The sequence below is a fragment of the Olea europaea genome, chromosome 12 (assembly GCF_002742605.1).
Source record: "Olea europaea var. sylvestris chromosome 12, O_europaea_v1, whole genome shotgun sequence".
In the NCBI taxonomy this organism is placed as follows: domain Eukaryota; kingdom Viridiplantae; phylum Streptophyta; class Magnoliopsida; order Lamiales; family Oleaceae; genus Olea; species Olea europaea.
Window position 1 is genome coordinate 1,798,475 of NC_036248.1, and position 17,620 is coordinate 1,816,094.

Below are 17,620 nucleotides of genomic sequence, written 5' to 3' on the forward strand. Positions count from 1 at the left end.
CCTTCCCCCCCCCCCCCCCCCCCCCAACTCCGTCAAACTCTTGTAGAGCTTTGTAAAGCCAGATGTCTTTGAATTGTATATCCATTGGATAATTGGAGTTTTATTGATTCTCGTTTTGGCTACAATTAACTGTACCTGAGATTAGAGGATTCATAAACCCTAACTACACAAAACTGCTTCCTTCAACTATGCTGTGAACTTTGGAGTGGCTATAAATTAGGGGCATCACAGTTTCACCATTTGCCGCACCCTCAACTAAATTGGTTTTCAACATAACTCCCTGTTCCTCCGCAAAATAGATTAATCTAGAATAGACAGGCTGTCTTCATAAGCATTTAACAGCTTGATCAAGTACATGTTGATCACATTGCCAAACACTCTAATTTCTGATCTTGAAGCTTCAACTTGCAAGATGGACATGGCTTTGATATAACATGGATTCTAATGTAATTAACATAATTTTAGCATCTTACTCTTTCTTTACTGTCTAGAGCTGCCAGTTGTCCCCACCACTGTAGAAAATTTGAATTGTGACTACCCACCACCATGATCCCTCTTAATGACTGCTCATGTTTTTCAGGCTTGACAGCAAGCACGATAAGTTATCCTTTGGAGGTTGCAAGAAAACGGCTTATGGTAGGAGCTTTGCAAGGTAAATGTCCACCCCACATGGCAGCTGCACTTTCGGAAGTTGTTAAGAACGAAGGTATTAAGGGCCTATACAGAGGATGGGCTGCAAGTTGCTTGAAAGTCATGCCTAACTCAGGTGTCTCATGGATTTTCTATGAGGCCTGGAAAGATATATTGCTTGCAGAGAGACGTCCTTTATGAAAATCTTGCTGAATGCAAGGAATTTTGTGTTGAATGTCAACCCACAGCAAGCAACAAGGATCTGAAAGCCTGTGCCAGCTGGTGGGAGAAGAGCTCTGGTGGTGTTGGTACCATATTAATGTGGACCAGCACAATTTCTTTTTTTGAGATGTAACAATGTATAAATAAGCCACATGAAGAGTCGAATTTGATCTTTAGCTTTTGATCCCCCGGAAATCAATCTGAAATTGCATTCCTGTAGACTTTACTGTAATCCTGAAGAAGAAAAATTATAGAAACGAAGTCCATTTGACTATGAAATTGATTGACAGGCATGCAACTTGGAGTTTATTAACTGTCATTGGTTTTGTAACCATTGAATTTACGAAAGGCTTGGTACGGAACATGTTCAATATTGCCCCTTGTATCTTCAGCAGATTGGTAGTGGTGGCTAAACTCTAGATTCGGTATCAATTTTTCCTATCAATTTGCGTGGAACAATGTGCATGCATCAATGGATTTCTTTTGGATTCATGGTGAAGCACATATTTCTTGATAAAATGCTGCTGAGACACAGTCGAGTATAAATGGGGCTTTCTCATTATATAAGAAGCTGACAATTATACATCATAGAGATGGCATAGATCCACAGTAATCATTAGCCTGGAAGAGGGTTAAGAATGTTGTGCATGGTGTGATCTTGCTAAGAAATTGCCCGACGAGCATATAGAGACAAAACAAGCATGATCCCATACAATAAAATTACCAGATAAGCAAAACAGAAATAAACACTAAAGTGGTTTCTCCATTATGAACTAAAATACAAGAGATTACTCATGTAACTGGAGGGAATATAAAACCAAATTCAAACTCTGCCTCGGAAAAATCTTCGTTGTAGATTCCCCTCCAACTCAACCCTGCCCCTCAAAAGGAAGAGAAATGGGAGCATGTTCGACAATGCTTAAAAGTACATTTGTAGAAAGTAAATTTTGTTAGTATTTCAAGTTAATTCAAAAATTATGCTTTGTGAAAGAAATGAATTAAATGTAAGTGTAACTTAGTGTTAAACAACAGCCAAACATGCTCGACCTGTGGGAGCTCACTCCCCTTTTGGGGCACTTGACCTTGGGTTTCAGACTTGAAATCCTTGTTCTTCTTAGGCTCAATGAAGGCACATAGGAGAAATCCTCCAGTGGGCAAAGGTAGCAAGTCTAGCAAGAGAGGACCGATTGTACATTATGTGAATGCTATGATAAGCTAATAAATTTATTTTGACTGTCTAACCATTAATCCTCAACTGCCATATACCACTTCAATGATTTTTTCGAAAGTCATAAAGCTACGGAAAAGAGGTCATATCAAGTAACACAACACGAGTTACACTGTCAATCTCCATAAGAAACGAACTAACAAGTTATTATCTCAGGCAACAAGAACTACAAACTAAGAGCATGTTGAGTGAGACTTACGTTGCCAAAGAGTTTTGAAATAAATTTCTCTACCCACAAAACATGCTTTCAAAAAGTAACTATAAAGTACAACCAAGCATGCTCTTTAACTATTTTCCCAATAAATGTGAGGTTGACTAAGTGAGTTTTTTGTGTCGCTTCCAAGAGAATGAAGGCATATAAGACTCACCCACATATGCAACAGTGACGCCTGAACCACTCTTCCAATGGTTACTGGCCACCATCTGATGCAAACAAAATAAGGTCCAAGATGTATTCTCCAGTCCGGTAAATTTGACAATCTTGAATTCTCTATTAGTAGCACAATTGAGTGACAAACAAGGTTCAGAACTGTAGATAATTGACATTATTCCTCTTTGCGAATGTAGAAAATGAGAACATAAAATAAAGAAAGCTTCAATGAATCTATGAAGTCTTCGATTCTCCATCAGAAAGTAAATTTAAGATTTTCTGCAAATAATGTTGTATTCATTTTTTATGTACAACATTTTGAGGAATCATGTTCACGTGAAAATTTGCTGCAAATTCCCTCTTATACACACAAAATTATTTTGCTCAATTTTTACAGTAAGCATATACCAAATAATGTTGTACCAAGTAATTTTTACAGTAAGCACATGGTCATGGGAATTTATTTGCTTCAATTATCAGCCTATCTTTCGATGCATATACCAAATAATGTTGTGTAGAAGAGGAAATTTACCACAAATAGTTAAAGATGCTTAATTTTCAACCTATAAAATGTTGTTTGTTTTCATAAAGTTGAGTCTCTGAAAAGTGTGTATTGCTTAGAAAATAACCACCTATCCCCATAAAGAAAATGTCTTCATTGTTTTTTAGAATCAATCACGTGACTAACTTTTGAAAAATATTTTCTGTGAAAAAAATTTACAATCAAACACACCCTAATGTAGCAACATTCAAACTTGGAACAAGCATAGAGATTGGAGAAGATGAAGGTTTCGAGAAATTGTCAAATTAAAAGTGGCATGAATTTATGGTATTCAACTGAATGAAATTAATAAGGATGATGCTAGAAACGTGAATGAATATAGTACTTGATACACCTTATTATTCGTCCATACCCGAGCATTATCCTCGATGACTGGAAGTAACTCCCTCACCATATTGCAACTTGATGTCCTCGAGCATTGTCCTCGATGACACATGCTCGAGGATGTGCAATCGTGTGACGACGGTGTTGTTCGCCTGAGGTCCTCGGGAATTCCTCTCCTCGAGCGGCTTGGGTTATGTTGATCCAATAGGATTCCTATCTACTTGGAACTCTAACTCTAGACTACTATTTCGATACTTGACCCTAATAAGGACTTTGTCTTAAGCATAATTTTGGTATTTGGCTAATTCCTTAACCGTACAGGACTCCAACGGGTAAGGATACCCAGCTAGTTGAGTCCTACTAGGAGAATACCACCTACCTCTATAAATACAATAGATGGGGGCATTGTTCAGGTACGTTTTCATTATTCTCCAATTTATAGCCTTACGCATATAATTCCCTTTTTGACTTAAGTATCGGAGGGGCGATGAGAACGCATCTCGTTGCCTTTGTTTCAGGTACCGGAAGACTACGATCGTGCTCATTCAAATCCTCAAGCTCAGGAAATCAACAGGTATGATTTTTGGTAGCATCATTGGCACCATCTATGGAAAGTGCTACTAAAAGCCATGGTTAACACACAATCAGGTCTTCCTCCCTCATCCTGCCGAAGATCAACCGGCTCCTCATGAAGAATCGTTAGGAGTGCCTGCACCCCTGCCAGCGATCATCACAACCGAAGCCTTTGAAGAGCTCCGTCAATAGTGGCCACGCTCACGCAACTGTTAAGTCAAAGAAATTCACATCCGCGTTAGCGTAGGCAGTGCATGGTGGTTTATGGCTGATGCTCGAGCACGACCACAAACCCCGCAATTGACGGAGTAGGAACCTCGGGTATTCACAATATGGCCTCGGGCTCGAGATTGGTTGCCATGGATCTCGGTGAAATTGCCCGGATCATTCAAGAAGGAATTATAACTGGCCTGCAACGGAATGCACGGGGGCCAACGGGTTTCACCCTTAACATTCCATTCACGCCAGAGATATTGTCATATCCCTTGCCCAACAGATTTAAATATCCTCGCATTAAAGAGTATGATGGGACGATCGACCCCATCAACCATCTCAACGTATATACTAAAGTCATGAACTTGCAAGTTGCACCGGATCAGGTTATGTGCAAAGCCTTTCCACAAACGCTGACAAATGCTGCTAGGGATTGGTTCTCGACATTGGAGCCCAACTTCATAGCCTCATTCTCAGATTTGGCTCATAAGTTCTCAGCCTTCTTTGCAAGTAGCAAGCGAATCAAGAAAATCGCGGTCTCTCTCTCATGCAATTGTGCCAAGGACCGAATGAAACCTTACGAGGTTTTATGACAAGATTTAACACGGAAAGACTTCAAATACCCGACCTTCACATTACAGCAGCAGTTTCTGCCCTCACCTATGCCATAAAGTGTGAGGCCTTCAAAATGTCTTTATCAAAGACCCTACCATAGATAGTGACCGAGCTCCTTAACCGAGCTGAAAAGTACATTAATATGGAGGAAACGTTGAATCCAAGGAGAGCTGGTCATTCTCATGAAAAAGGTCGAAAACAAGAGGCAACATATCAGAGACTGATTAACAAAATCTTTGCTAATTTGATAAGGAAGAATATTGAGGCCTATGTTGACGACATGGTGGTAAAAGCAAGAAGGTAGAAAGCCATGTATCTGATCTCGAGGAGGTGTTCGCCACCCTAAGAAAATATAAGATGAAGCTCAACCCAGAGAAGTGTGTATTCGGCGTAGCTTCAGAAAAGTTTCTGGGTTTCATGATCACTCATCGGGGGATTGAGGCCAACCCCGATGAGATTCAGGCTTTGGCAGCAATGGAATCACCAAGGACCAAGAAAAAAGTTCAAAAGTTGACAGGCAGGGTAGCCGCCTTAAATAGGTTTATGTCCCAAGCAGCAGACAGGTGCTCCCCTTTTTCAAAGCTCTCAGAGGTAATCATTGCTTTTAATGGAATGAGGAGTGCAAGAAGACTTTTCAGGAGCTCAAGCAGACATTGGAATCTCCTCCTATCCTCACCAAACCCGAGCCCGGGGATACTTTGTATTTATACTTAGCCATGTCTCAGAATGCAGTGAGTGGTGTCTTGGTGAAAGAGGTCAACAGGGCCAGAAACCCATTTATTACATAAGCAAAGTCCTACTTGATGCAGAAACAAAATACACTTTGGTAGAACAGCTTGCCCTTGCACTGATAGTGGCAGCATGAAAGCTTCGACAATATTTTTAGTCACATCCTATTATAGTGCTCACCAATCAGCCTCTAAAACACATTATTCAGAAACCAGGCGTCTCAAGAAGATTACTGAAGTGGGCAATTGAACTCGGAGAATTTGACATAGAGTTCAAGCCCCGTCCATCTGTCAAAGCTCAGGCCTTAGCTGACTTCATTGTAGAACTCAACTCAAGGCCTTGGGGGCCAGATGGTAGCTCGAGCTCTTCCACGGGCGTGTGGCAAATTTTTGTAGATGGAGCATCAAACTCCTCGGGATCGGGTCCAAGGGTCATAATCATAAGCCCGGTCACGCTCATAGACATTCAGTGTGCACTTAGATTCGAATTTGAGGCAACCAATAATGAAGCAGAGTATGAGGCCGTCATCATAGCCATGGAACTTGCCATCAATCTCGAGCTTGAAAACATCAAAATTTACAGTGACTCCCAGTTGGTGGTTGGACAAATTGAAGAGACGTTCGATAGGAAGGACGAGAAAATGAGCTTATACTGCTTGAAAGTGCATGATCTCCAGAGAAAGTTCAAGAGTTATGAAATTGTGAAAATCACTCGGTCTGAGAATTGTAAAGTTGATGCCTTTTCAAGATTGGTGTTCATGGGGATATATGGGCTTAACAGGACAGTCCACATTAGAATTGTAACCGATCCTAGCATCAATCAGACCATAGGTGTCATGGATATTGATAATGAGTCATCGTGGATGGATCCAATAGTGGACTTCATAAAACATGGCAATCTTCTAGAAGATCCTCGAGCAGCAAGAAGCATCCGGTCCAAAGCTCCAAGGTATTGCATGATTGAAGGAGTTTTATTTCGCAGAAGCCTCACACTTCCATACCGCAGATGCCTTAAGCTTTTCGAATCATCCCAGGCCCTAGAACAAGTTCATGAAAGAATATGTGGGAACCATTAAGGAGCTCGAGGATTAGCCTTCAAGCTCATTAGGTATGGATATTATTGACCTACTATGAAAAAAGACACCCAGGAATATGTCAAGAAGTGTGACAAGTGCCAGAGATTCGGCAATATCATCCACTCTCCCGCAGATGACCTCACAGCATTAGTTGCACGGCCCCGTTTGAGCAGTGGGGAATTGATATCCTTGGTCCCTTTCCAATAACTAGGGGGCAATTGAAGTTTGTGACTGTGACTGTAGAGTATTTCACTAAACGGGTGGAGGTCGAGCCTTTAGCAACAATTTCAGAGCCTAAGTTGAGAACTTTCTTTTGGAGGTCCATCATATGCAGGTTCGGAATACCGAAAGTCCTCATAACTGATAGTGGCAGGCAGTTTGACAATGCACAATTTAAAAACTTCTGTTCCAACCTAGGGGTTGATCACCGTTTGACATCGGTTTCCCATCCTCAAAGTAATGGTCTTGTCGAAGTGACCAATCGAATTATATTGCAAGACCTCCGTACAAGGATCGGAGATGCAAGAGGTTCCTGATCTGACGAGTTACCTTCCATACTTTGAACATATAGAACATCCCACAGAACCGCTACGGGGGAAACCCCCTTCATGTTGGCTTTCGGTATTGAGGCCACCATCCCTATTGAAATCAGGTTGCCCAGCCAAAGAAGACTTGAGCCTGATGATGAAGGACGCACCACTGAACACCTCGACCTCTTGGAAAAAGTCCGTGATCGGGCAGCTTTAAAAATGACCTCTTACCAAGATAAAACAACAAAGTATTTCAATAAAAAAGTGAGAGCGCGGAGATTCAGAGCCGGAGACCTTGTGTTAAGAGGGACCCAAGCAACAGGTCCTGCCCCGGGCAAGCTAGGACCAGTTTGGGAAGGGCCTTTCGAAATCATACGACAACTTTAAGGAGGTGCATACAGTTTAAGGGATACATCAGGAAGGCCACTTCCAAGACTATGAAACGCCGAGAATTTAAAAATATATTACAAGTAACTTGTTCTTCTAGTTTTCAGTAGTCAGGCCTGCGTGTCAACGTTCATGTTTTCAGTTCTCAAACCTGCGTGCCAAGGTTCACGTTTTTAGTTGTCAGGCCTACGTGCCAAGTGTATTTTTAAAAGTATAATAATAATTAAGCTATTCATCAAAATGTGATCTCGCTACTAAAAAGCATTGCCCCGAGCAAGCACTTTAAAACCCTTGCCCTGAGCAAGCACTTTAAAAGCCTTGCCCCACGAAGCACTTGAAAAGCTCTACCCCGCGCAAGCAACTCAAAAGCTTTGCCCCGCGCAAGTACCTCAAAAGTCTTGCCTTGTGCAAGCACCTCAAAGCCTTGCTCCTTGCAAGCACCTTCAAAGTCTTCTCCCGAGCAATAATGGAATAATGTGTATGCTCGAGCTCATCACATTATTACCAAAAATGATTTTATAAAATTGAGTCCTCGAGTTATATATGTGTATGCTCGAGCTCAATGCGTTATTACAAAAATGATTTTATTGAGTCCTTGAGATGAACACGTGTATGCTCGAGCTCAATGCATCATTACGAAAATTATTTTAAAAAATCGAGTCCTCAAGATATGTGTATGCTCGAGCTCATCACATTATTATCAAAAATGATTTTCTAAAATTGAGTCCTCAAGTTATATATGTGTATGCTCGAGCTCAATGCGTTATTACAAAAATGATTTTATTGAGTCCTCGAGATGAACATGTGTATGCTCGAGCTCAATGCATCATTACGAAAATTATTTTAAAAAATCGAGTCCTCGAGATGTATGTGAATGCTCGAGCTCATCACATTATTACCAAAAATGATTTTATAAAATTGAGTCCTCGAGTTATATATGTGTATGCTTGAGCTCAATGCGTTATTACAAAAGTAATTTTATTGAGTCCTTGAGATGAACGTGTATGCTCGAGCTCAATGCATCATTACGAAAATGATTGTGAAGTTCAGTCCTCGAGATAATTATGTTGGTGGAGCATGACAAAAATAATGACGTCATAAAAGATTGAGCATTCATTTCAAAAACTTAACAAAAAAGAGTCGAAGTCATGTACGGCCAATTGCCATTACATTTACATCAAAACAAAACGTTGGGGTTTAGGGGTCGGGATTGCCTAATCCTGGTCCTCGTCTCCTGGAGCAGGTCCTTCATCCTCGAAGGCATCATCGTCGTCCTCGGTTGCACCTTCCACATTCTCCTCGGAATCCGAAAGCTCGAGACTCTCAGCAACCTGAGGGATCGTCTTGAGCTCCTCAGGATCAACCTCGGGCATCTTGGCCCTCAGAAAAGCTCAAGCTTCCTTCAAAGCACGAAGGTACGAGCCTGAAGTGTACTCGCCCTTCAACCTATCCATTTCCTCGGACTTTTCAAAGTCCTCGATAGCGGAAACTCGGGCCCCCTCAATCTTGGACTCCATGTCCCTCTTCAGCTGCTCAAGCTCTAGCTTCAGCTCTTTGGCCTCATCCTTAGCAATACCAATCTCATCCTGAGCCTTTCTCAGCTCGAGCCTAGCATCATCCCTCTCCTTCAAAACTTGAGCTCGGGCAACCTCGGCATCAGATAGCTTTTTATCTCGAAGCCCAACAGCCTCGACCAGTCCAGCCATCTTGTGGGATTCGTCCATCCCTTGCAGTGATAGCCCACGAGCAACGCTGAGTGTCTAACATCATAACATACAGAGCATAAAGACAGGAAAAATACATGAAAAATTCACACAAGGAAATAAAGTCTTACCTTCAAAGTAAGGAGCTCGAGAGCTTTCATTCCCTCGTCGAATTCAACGTCACCTCGATATTTCCCCACAATGCTCGGGACAAGATGGCAACGCTCAAAATCCTCAATGATTGAGGCTACCGGTGGAATGGAGTCATCCTCAAGATCAACAACCTCAGGAGTAACCCGAGGAGGAAATGGCCTCGGTGGCCTAGGTGACGGTCCGGGTGAGTCCCCCTGTCGTCGTTGTGAAATGGGGCTTGGAGGTGGAGGCCTTGACGTCGACGATTCCTCGTCAAACACTTCTTCTTCTTCATACTCCGGTTGTGACTTTGGATATTTTTCCTGAGATTCCAATCCCTGCTGCTTGTCATAAAATAATGCCAAGTGACGATATAAACAAGAAGAAGGGAAGGGGGAAGGGATATTTATAACATACGTATATAAAGCATGTTTAGCTAAGCTCCAAGAAGTAAAAATTACTTTTCTGCAACTTTTTGATAAAAGGGCAATTATCCTGGCCAGCTTCTCATTAAAATCCACTTACATTTTACGATTAGATATACCAAGGTCTGTTATATAAAAGGCGAAAAACACCATTTCCTGGGGATTGATGTATTGCACATGAAACACACTTACCGGCTTAGAGTTTGACTTTGATTTGTTGCTACTGTGGTTTGAGACCGAAGACTTCTCTTTCTGTTGTTTCTTTGCAGCACCAGTCACAACTTCAAATACTGTAGGGAGTTCATTGATCATGTTGAAAAGCCGTTTCCTGGGAAACAAAATTTCAAATTTGTTTCATAATTGGAAAATGAGAAAAAGGAACAATGAACTTTGACTAAAATTCAACTGTAATAAGGAAGATGCTTAAACAGTATGTCGAAGGACTAAAATCATTTGCATCAACTGTGTATGCTTTGATGACTGTGTTGCTATTTTGCAGCAAGTCTCTAATGCCCAGAGAAATCATTCATCACCCCCCAACCCTTTTTCAAAACTAAAATTATATAAACCTCCTGATTTCCATCCACACAACTATCTTTCATACAACACTTGGAAACATTATGAACTTGAGAAGCCAATGCATAACGCACAAACAGAATCTAGCCGTGTTTAGAAGTTCCAATAATGAGCATGTTTGGCTGAGCATAAAACAAGTACAGCTTTACGAAACATGTTTAGATAACTTACTTTATAAGCAAAAAAAGGTTACTTTTTTTTTTCCCCAAAAAAGTAGCTTTATTTTGATCTCAAAATAAGTAACTTGCTTATTTACAATTCTCATCAATAACAAAAATATTTAGTTTAAAGGTTAATTATGTATAACTTTTTAAGCTAAACCAAATATTTTCGAAATAAAGACAGCATTTAATATATACCTGTCAGCTTTATCAAAACCAAATCTAGATCCAAAATAAAAGGCAACAGCAAGCAACCAGGCATCACTGTGAACAGCAACCAGAGATAGCCAATCCTTCTCTTGCATACCGTCTCTAGCAAAATTGATCCCTAGAGCAGGCTCAGGGAGTTCTGGAGGTACTTCTTCAGCAGGCAAATTGACCTCCCACTGCTCACTAGGAAGTCCATACAAGCACAAATTCTCCTTCCCTATAAAGCACAAGCAGCATAAGTACTTAACAATAATAAAAGCATGGGTGGAAAAAAAGAAAACAGTTTGCAAAACATAACATAGTTTCCAAGTGGAAAGGACTAAAACAACATAACTCACCAGCACTTGTTTGACAGCTAGAGGAACAAATGAATTTAGAATAAAACCACCATGCAAGTATACTTTGGCAAATGTGAATACCATAGTGCTAAACATGGATGTTGCAACATCATAACAGATATTAGTTGAATGCAAAGCAATGGGAAAATATCTTATAGGAATCTTCTAATGTGAATGGCACAACAAAAAATGGATAATGACTAAACTGAGACTGGATATCAAGTTTACCAATTTTCTAAAATATAATTTTTCCATTAGATACTTATTTGCTTGGAGATGGTTTACTTTTAACCTTCAAGCCCTAGTTAATAATTTTTCACCAGAAGAATACATTGTATTCTGCTGCGGCTTGGGAAAGATTACAGGGAAGAAATACTAGAAACCTTAAAAATGGAAATATATCCATAAAAAGAAATCATTATCTTGAATCCTTGAAAAAAAAGAATGCTACAAATTGATTTGGACATCTACTTTTTTATTTATTTTTAGTTGGACTTTATTTATGTTTTAGATTTTATTTATGTAATTGGATTTGTGTTGGCCCAAGCCCATTCTACTTAGGGTTTTAGTCTTTACTATTTAAACCTAATTGCGATGTAATTTCATTAGTTTTGATGAATTGAAGAATATTTTGGTGGTTTGTTGCCTATGGCTTCTCCTTCCTCTCCCTCCGCCTCTCCCCCATGAATTTCTGATTCTTCTCCGATTTCTCTCCCCATTCTCTCCGGTTCTCCCCTCTTTCTTGTTTCTTGTTTCTTGTTTCTTTTTTTTTTTTTTTAAATTCGTCCTGCATCAAATTTGGTATCAGAGCCTAAAATTGGGTAATCTTTCATCTCTAATCCAAAAATTTCTTCCTATTTCTTTCCCAAAAACTTGTGGAACAGCACAAACAAATAAACTTTTAGCGTGAGTAGCCGATTTATTATTTTTCCAGCTTCTTAGTTGTTCCCCAAAAAAAATTAAAAAACACTGTTCACATTACTGTTCATAGGCGGAAATTTATACTTACAACGCATTGGTTACAAATTACTAGAAAATTAGTAAAGATCATAATAGTAGCTCACTATTTCAGTAAAAGATCACCAAAATTCAGTCATGTTCCCAAAAATAGTTTAGACTATTTAATAAAATTTAAAACATAGATGTATTCTTTTCACCCGTAACTCGCATTTATTGGAACCAAATACTTCCAAAAAAATATTAGAAGTTGTAGACAAAAGATGCGACCATAATCATGAAAAACGTATAATTGCAGCCCAAACAACGCGTGCAACTTTGACTTTTCAAACAAACCCTTAAAAATTGACACACCATCTACTCGTATGCTTTTATGGCAGAAGTGTGATGGAGTGCCGCAAATATAGTAGTCCTTGATCACCTAACTAATATGTTACATCCCCAGTGCATCATATACTCAACAAACCTAGAATCACAAATTATGGTTTCAATCTCATCAAATAAAATGAGAAAAATCAAATCAAAACAAGAAAACGGATTAGCAAGACAAAAACTCTGAAGATCAGAAAATCTATACCTTTAATGCATACCCAATTGCACACTTTGTTAAACAAATTTTGAAAAATAAAAATAAAAATACAGAGCGTCCAAAAAATACAGAGAGACAATTCAAGAATTCAAACAGGAAAAATAAATAAATAAATAAATAAATAAATAAAAATCCCCACAAAACTAGGAAAAACCCTAACCAGGATGGCACTGCCGGTAAAAGTCTTCAACTTCTGCCACAGAAAAAGCGAAACAATAAAATCAAGACGATTAAAACAAAAGAAAAACAAAGACAAAGACAAAGCAAAAACTGAAACATGAAAAAAAAGGAGTAAAAAACCTGTGGTTAGAGCTTTGATAAGGCCATTACGACGACCCTTGAAATCTCCGAAAACTTCTTCAACCGTACGAGGATTAAACAGTCCTCCCTCCATTTTACAATTTCAACTTCAGAAAAGGAATAATTGGAAAAGGTAAGCAAACGACACGAAGTAAATTACAATATAAGTGAAGAGAAGGAAAATGAGGGTTTTAACAGATGGAATTGTCGGGTTACGTAGTGACAGAACGAAGACAAACTTTCTAAGATAGAGAACCGAAACAAGAATTTTTACAGTAAGCGAATAAAATTGAATGGGGCGGATCTGTGTGGGGCGGGTTTAACTGGAATTGAGCGTTTGTCAGAGTCCGATAACCCACCCACGCAGTTGCAAGTGTGTGATTTTGCATTCATACACACACATATATGTAACTACACTTTTGCTCGATGCTCGTACAAAAAAAAGAGTCAAGCCCATTAGTTTTCGAGTTTCAAAATTTAATTATTCTTTGTGATCAGGATAGGGATTTACAGAACCCCTACCGACTATTCACAACAAGAATAATTCCTCGAAATTCTTTAACAGCTATCCTATATATGTATTGCATGTATATCATTGTGATCTGGAGCCAAATAGCTAAAAATGAATGCAAATGATATTGAATGAGTTTACTCGAAAAGACTATTCTGATCACTTCAATAGACATCAGTATGAACACTTCTTTAAAAGGTACAAGTCGCATCTCGATTACTATCAAATTCTATATATATGCTGATGTGTGCTCAATTTTTCTTTTTTGAGGATTATCTACGATTAACGATTCACATAATTGGCCCCATATAGTCTCAATATTTGTAATCATGTGATAGATTTTGTAAGAGTCATTAGCTCTGAATTAACTCGTGAGATAATAATAATATTTTATCATTTTAAGATTCAAAGTTCAATTGAATTAGAACTTTCAAAGCATGATAACCTCTATAAATAGGCAACATAGTTTCAAGTACATTTATTTCTTCGTAAAATGCACAAAAAATACAAATATAGTAAATTATTTAGTACGTGGGTCAAGAGTTGAAATCCCAAATATTTTAATATTTCTCTTGTCATTATCATAAGATATGGTAAGTGTATAAGTATTTTTTTTTTATGAAATTATATAAGCACTTTAGATTTTTGGAACATTGATTATGAGGTCTTTTATGTATGTTCTATGTTTGGACCGGAGTATAGTAATGTTACATATGAAAGTTTCATATAACCTATATCTGGTATAGATTTTCTTGTCTCGCAATGTATATACTTATGTATAAAGTTTCTAAAATTCTATACAAATATCAATCCATGTAATTATGTGCTTGTTATGATTTTGTCTCACACCTCCCTTTATCCTCTTTCAGGAAATTGATGATTCATGACAATTGAGGCATGAAATGGCTGACAAATTGGCAAGTGAAAGAAACTCACCAAGCTTATATTTTCTAAGAACTTATTTCATTATTGGTTTGATATAAAGATTGATAAACTTCTAGTATTTTATTTTATGTTGAAGTCAAAATTTTATGTATTCACTTTTACAATTTCATGATATCATTTAATAAATTTTAAGCTTTTGAAAGTTCAATATGCGATTTTAGTGGCACTCGAAATTTAGCAAAATAAGGGATACCCGACACAAATTAGAACAAAATAACACAACTATCAATAAATATAGCAAATAATCATAAAAAAAAAATGAAAAATTGGGTAAACTGACTTGAAAATTGACTCGAAATTATAAAAAAAAAATTGTTAGTAAAAGCAAAACAAATAGTGTGAATTTGAATTCAAATCTAAATTTTATTTGTGTACTCAATTGTAATGGGCGATCGATGAATATGTTTCAGCAATAGTCGTTCAACACTTTAGTCAATTTGAAGGCTTTGCATTTGTGATGATTAATGGGTAGTTGTATATGGTTTAATTAATAATTGCCTAGTTGAGTTGGATCTAACGTGAATATATCTTTTAAATTGTGATATGTTTAGTCTTAGGTTGAATTTATTTTCAGATTTTTTTCGTAATGATTTTACTGTTTGAAACGGTTTACAAATTTTGAAACCTAAGTCAAACTACTTTGAAGGTGTTTGGTTTGATTCAGTTTAAAACCAAAAATGTTGACAAATTCACATTTACCAAAAGTCCAAACAAACGATTTCAAAAAAATGATTTAAGCTCGGGTATACGATATTGTGATTTCATTGTTCAACCTTAGTTATTGTTGACCCAAAATATGTTACCAATAGATACCGGACCCACCCACACACAAGTAATCCTGGTCCAACACGCTAAGACACATAGACGATCTAGAAATAATAGCAAAAGGGGGCGTGGAAACGACTCAAAGGCGCGAGACGAGAACGTTTAGAATCCAGCGAGATGTTTGCATAACGATTGTACAATAATTACCAATCAATGTTTGTAGAATGTGAGTATGAATTCACATATGTTGTAAAAGAGTAAAAAATATTGTATTTGTTCTTGTGTTGAATCTTGCATTATTCTTGTGAGAGATACATGGAGAGTATTTATAGTATTACAACTTAGATCGTGATCCTTGGTTGGGAGTACAGTGGCCTCATCTCGTAAGTTTACATGTCAAATTATAGGTATCACATTTAACTTCCTAGTCGGCTACACATTTATTAGTTGGCGGCTCCGCCACTACATTGACAAGACACTTGCACTCTATGATGGGTGTCCCATCAATCCATCAGGAAGGATCCTTGTGTAAGATCGGATCTCTGGGGAGGAGTGCCGCTTAGAGCCTCATGGCCTCGGATAAGATGGGGCCTCGGAGTGATGGGCCTCCACTAGAAGGCCACATTGCATATTCACTTCGGCGTCGACACTTGGGCCACGTCATGGGCGTGGTTACAGTATGCTAGTCTTGTCCTGGGGTCTCGGATAAGATGCCACGTGGTTCGGTATAAGTGGACCATAGGCCCCAGGAGGTCGGCCAAGTGTGTCAACACATAATAATAGTCCCCCAAGTCCAAATATAGTCATTTATGTAATGCGTGGACTTTTAGCGGTGAAGCGTGTGGAATTTTTGTACCTTGAATAATAGTCCCCCAAGTCCAAGTATAGATATTTATATCATGGTTGGAGTTGAAGTGTTGGTGTTCAGATTAGCATGTGAGGTTGTGTTGCCGAGTTGATCATTGTCAAGGCTTCGGAAGTTGCCGAGGCTTGTGAAGCTGCCAAGGCTTGTGAAGCTGCTGAGACTTCTGAAGCTGCCAAAGCTTTGTGAAGGTACTGAAATGTGAAGGAGCAGAGGAAGTCGGGGCAGTGAGGGGATCAAACCTGTCAAGGCTTGTGAAGCTGAAATGTGACGAAGCAGAGGAAGCCGAGGCAATAGGGGGATTGAACATGCCAAGGCTTGTAAAGATGCCGAGGCTTGTGAAAATGCTGAGGCTTCTAAAGCTGCCAAGGCTTGTAAAGGTATTGAAATTTGACTAAACGGAGAAAGCCAGGGGGATGAGGGTATCGAACCTGTCAAAGCTTGGGAAGCTGAAATATGACGAAGCAGAGGAAGCCGATTGTCTTCGATGTTCGTGCCAATGATTTGATATTTTGTACACGTTACCAAGAAAAGGAAGCCGAGCCGTTGCAACTTTCGAGGCACGTACGGCTGCTGCATTAAATGTGCGATGATGGCTACAACTGGGGCTTCTAGAAGGAGACGCATTTAGGGAAGTGCGTGAGGAGCACGTTTGAATTTGAGGCGTAAGTTTCAAAAAGATTTGAATTCTACAATTTGGATTTAACCTAGGATTGGAAGACTGAGATTTCATGGTGCCTTCATTGAAGGGCTGCGTTCGTCTTGGCTTCCTATAAAAGGCCAAAGCCTTGCATTGTGAACCCTTCTTCACTTTAAACTTCTATGTTCTCTGAATCTTCTTAAGCTTTCGACGTCGAAAGTCTTGCTTTGATTTCAAACTCCGACGTGCTGTAGATCGTCGTTTGTTAGTTGTTTCTACAGGTATTCCTTGCAAGAATCATTTCTTTTGCAATCTTTGTCGATTTTCCAAATTTTGTAATATGGAGTCCAGTTCAGGTAGGAAATTGGTGACCATAGCTAGATTGGGTGAGGGTACTATTTTGAGTGGGGGCTCCGAGGTAGAGTATTATGCCATGGCTGAGGAGCCTATAGATTACGAGGAAGAATGGGGGGTTGCTAAGATACCATCAAGCATGACCTTGAAGAAGTTGGAGGAAATTAAGGAAAAATATTGTGTCCCTCATTATGTGGAGAAGCTAGTTCCCGAAGCCCACAAAAGGGCTTATTTTTCGAGGCCTGAATGTGTGGCTGTAAGTGAATACATGTTCAAAGCAGGTATGCGTCTTCCTCTGCACCCCTTTTTAGGGCTGTGCTTAGGAATTTTATGTTGTCACCGACCCAAGTTCTATCGAATGGGTGGAGCCATCTAGTGGGGTCATACTTCTTGTGGAAAAAACTCTGCACGTCTTTCAGACCCTTTTTCAGCCTCGCGTCTTAGGTAAAGACGAATGAGGGGGTAGTATTACATCACACCCTCGGGAGCTCATGCACCCTTCGTGGTGGGACTGCCTTCTTCCATTAAGGGATGGAAGGAGTCATGGTTCTGGGTTTGGGAAAAGTGGCAGGCGGTTGAAGGGAACAAGGTCGCGGCTTGCACAGTACCGACCTAGTACTAGGAAGCTCGTGAGTGTCGAAACTTGAGATGTTTACATTTTGCTAAGTTTTTCAATTTTTTGTTAACTGTTGCC

The 17,620-nt window shown here is 39.2% G+C and overlaps 3 protein-coding genes across 6 annotated transcripts; 2 read left to right on the forward strand and 1 right to left on the reverse strand.

Moving 5' to 3' along the window:
- Positions 1-5,094: 5,094 nt before the first annotated feature.
- LOC111406402 lies at positions 5,095-6,541 on the forward strand. Its single transcript, XM_023035836.1, has 3 exons — positions 5,095-5,328; positions 5,376-5,492; positions 5,654-6,541. The coding sequence occupies exons 1-3, from the start codon at positions 5,095-5,097 to the stop codon at positions 6,539-6,541; spliced, it is 1,239 nt and encodes a 412-aa protein (XP_022891604.1).
- A 54-nt stretch (positions 6,542-6,595) lies between these two features.
- On the forward strand, positions 6,596-7,458 carry LOC111406403. Its single transcript, XM_023035837.1, has 3 exons — positions 6,596-6,733; positions 6,808-6,860; positions 7,113-7,458. The coding sequence occupies exons 1-3, from the start codon at positions 6,596-6,598 to the stop codon at positions 7,456-7,458; spliced, it is 537 nt and encodes a 178-aa protein (XP_022891605.1).
- A 1,095-nt stretch (positions 7,459-8,553) lies between these two features.
- On the reverse strand, positions 8,554-13,162 carry LOC111405127. 4 transcript variants are annotated; one of them, XM_023033879.1, is made up of 6 exons: positions 12,850-13,162; positions 12,710-12,742; positions 10,654-10,882; positions 9,911-10,046; positions 9,293-9,616; positions 8,554-9,218 (listed from the first exon to the last, which is right to left on the reverse strand). In XM_023033879.1, exons 1-6 carry the CDS (start codon positions 12,941-12,943, stop codon positions 8,850-8,852), a joined length of 1,185 nt encoding a protein of 394 aa, XP_022889647.1. In that variant the 5' UTR covers positions 12,944-13,162; the 3' UTR covers positions 8,554-8,849. The 4 variants fall into 4 exon arrangements, with proteins under 4 accessions (XP_022889647.1, XP_022889646.1, XP_022889645.1 ...); XM_023033878.1 differs by having other exon boundaries at positions 9,293-9,631; positions 12,850-13,161; XM_023033877.1 differs by having other exon boundaries at positions 9,293-9,634; positions 12,710-12,739; positions 12,850-13,153.
- Between the last annotated feature and the right edge of the window lie 4,458 nt (positions 13,163-17,620).

What these genes read in the sequence shown, in the direction of transcription:
- LOC111406403 (XM_023035837.1), top strand. Translation starts at nt 6,596, where the DNA reads ATGAAAAAAGACACCCAGGAATATGTCAAGAAGTGTGACAAGTGCCAG. An exon ending in GTGGGGAATTGATATCCTTG is followed by an intron (nt 6,734 to 6,807) that starts GTCCCTTTCCAA and finishes AAACGGGTGGAG; the next exon opens with GTCGAGCCTTTAGCAACAAT. An exon ending in TTGAGAACTTTCTTTTGGAG is followed by an intron (nt 6,861 to 7,112) that starts GTCCATCATATG and finishes TTGAACATATAG; the next exon opens with AACATCCCACAGAACCGCTA.
- LOC111405127 (XM_023033876.1), bottom strand. Translation starts at nt 12,943, where the DNA reads ATGGAGGGAGGACTGTTTAATCCTCGTACGGTTGAAGAAGTTTTCGGA. An exon ending in TATCAAAGCTCTAACCACAG is followed by an intron (nt 12,743 to 12,849) that starts GTTTTTTACTCC and finishes TTTCTGTGGCAG; the next exon opens with AAGTTGAAGACTTTTACCGG. An exon ending in CAAAGTCAAACTCTAAGCCG is followed by an intron (nt 9,635 to 9,910) that starts GTAAGTGTGTTT and finishes TATGACAAGCAG; the next exon opens with CAGGGATTGGAATCTCAGGA.
- LOC111406402 (XM_023035836.1), top strand. Translation starts at nt 5,095, where the DNA reads ATGAAGCTCAACCCAGAGAAGTGTGTATTCGGCGTAGCTTCAGAAAAG. An exon ending in CTTTTTCAAAGCTCTCAGAG is followed by an intron (nt 5,329 to 5,375) that starts GTAATCATTGCT and finishes AAGACTTTTCAG; the next exon opens with GAGCTCAAGCAGACATTGGA. An exon ending in GTGGTGTCTTGGTGAAAGAG is followed by an intron (nt 5,493 to 5,653) that starts GTCAACAGGGCC and finishes CTCACCAATCAG; the next exon opens with CCTCTAAAACACATTATTCA.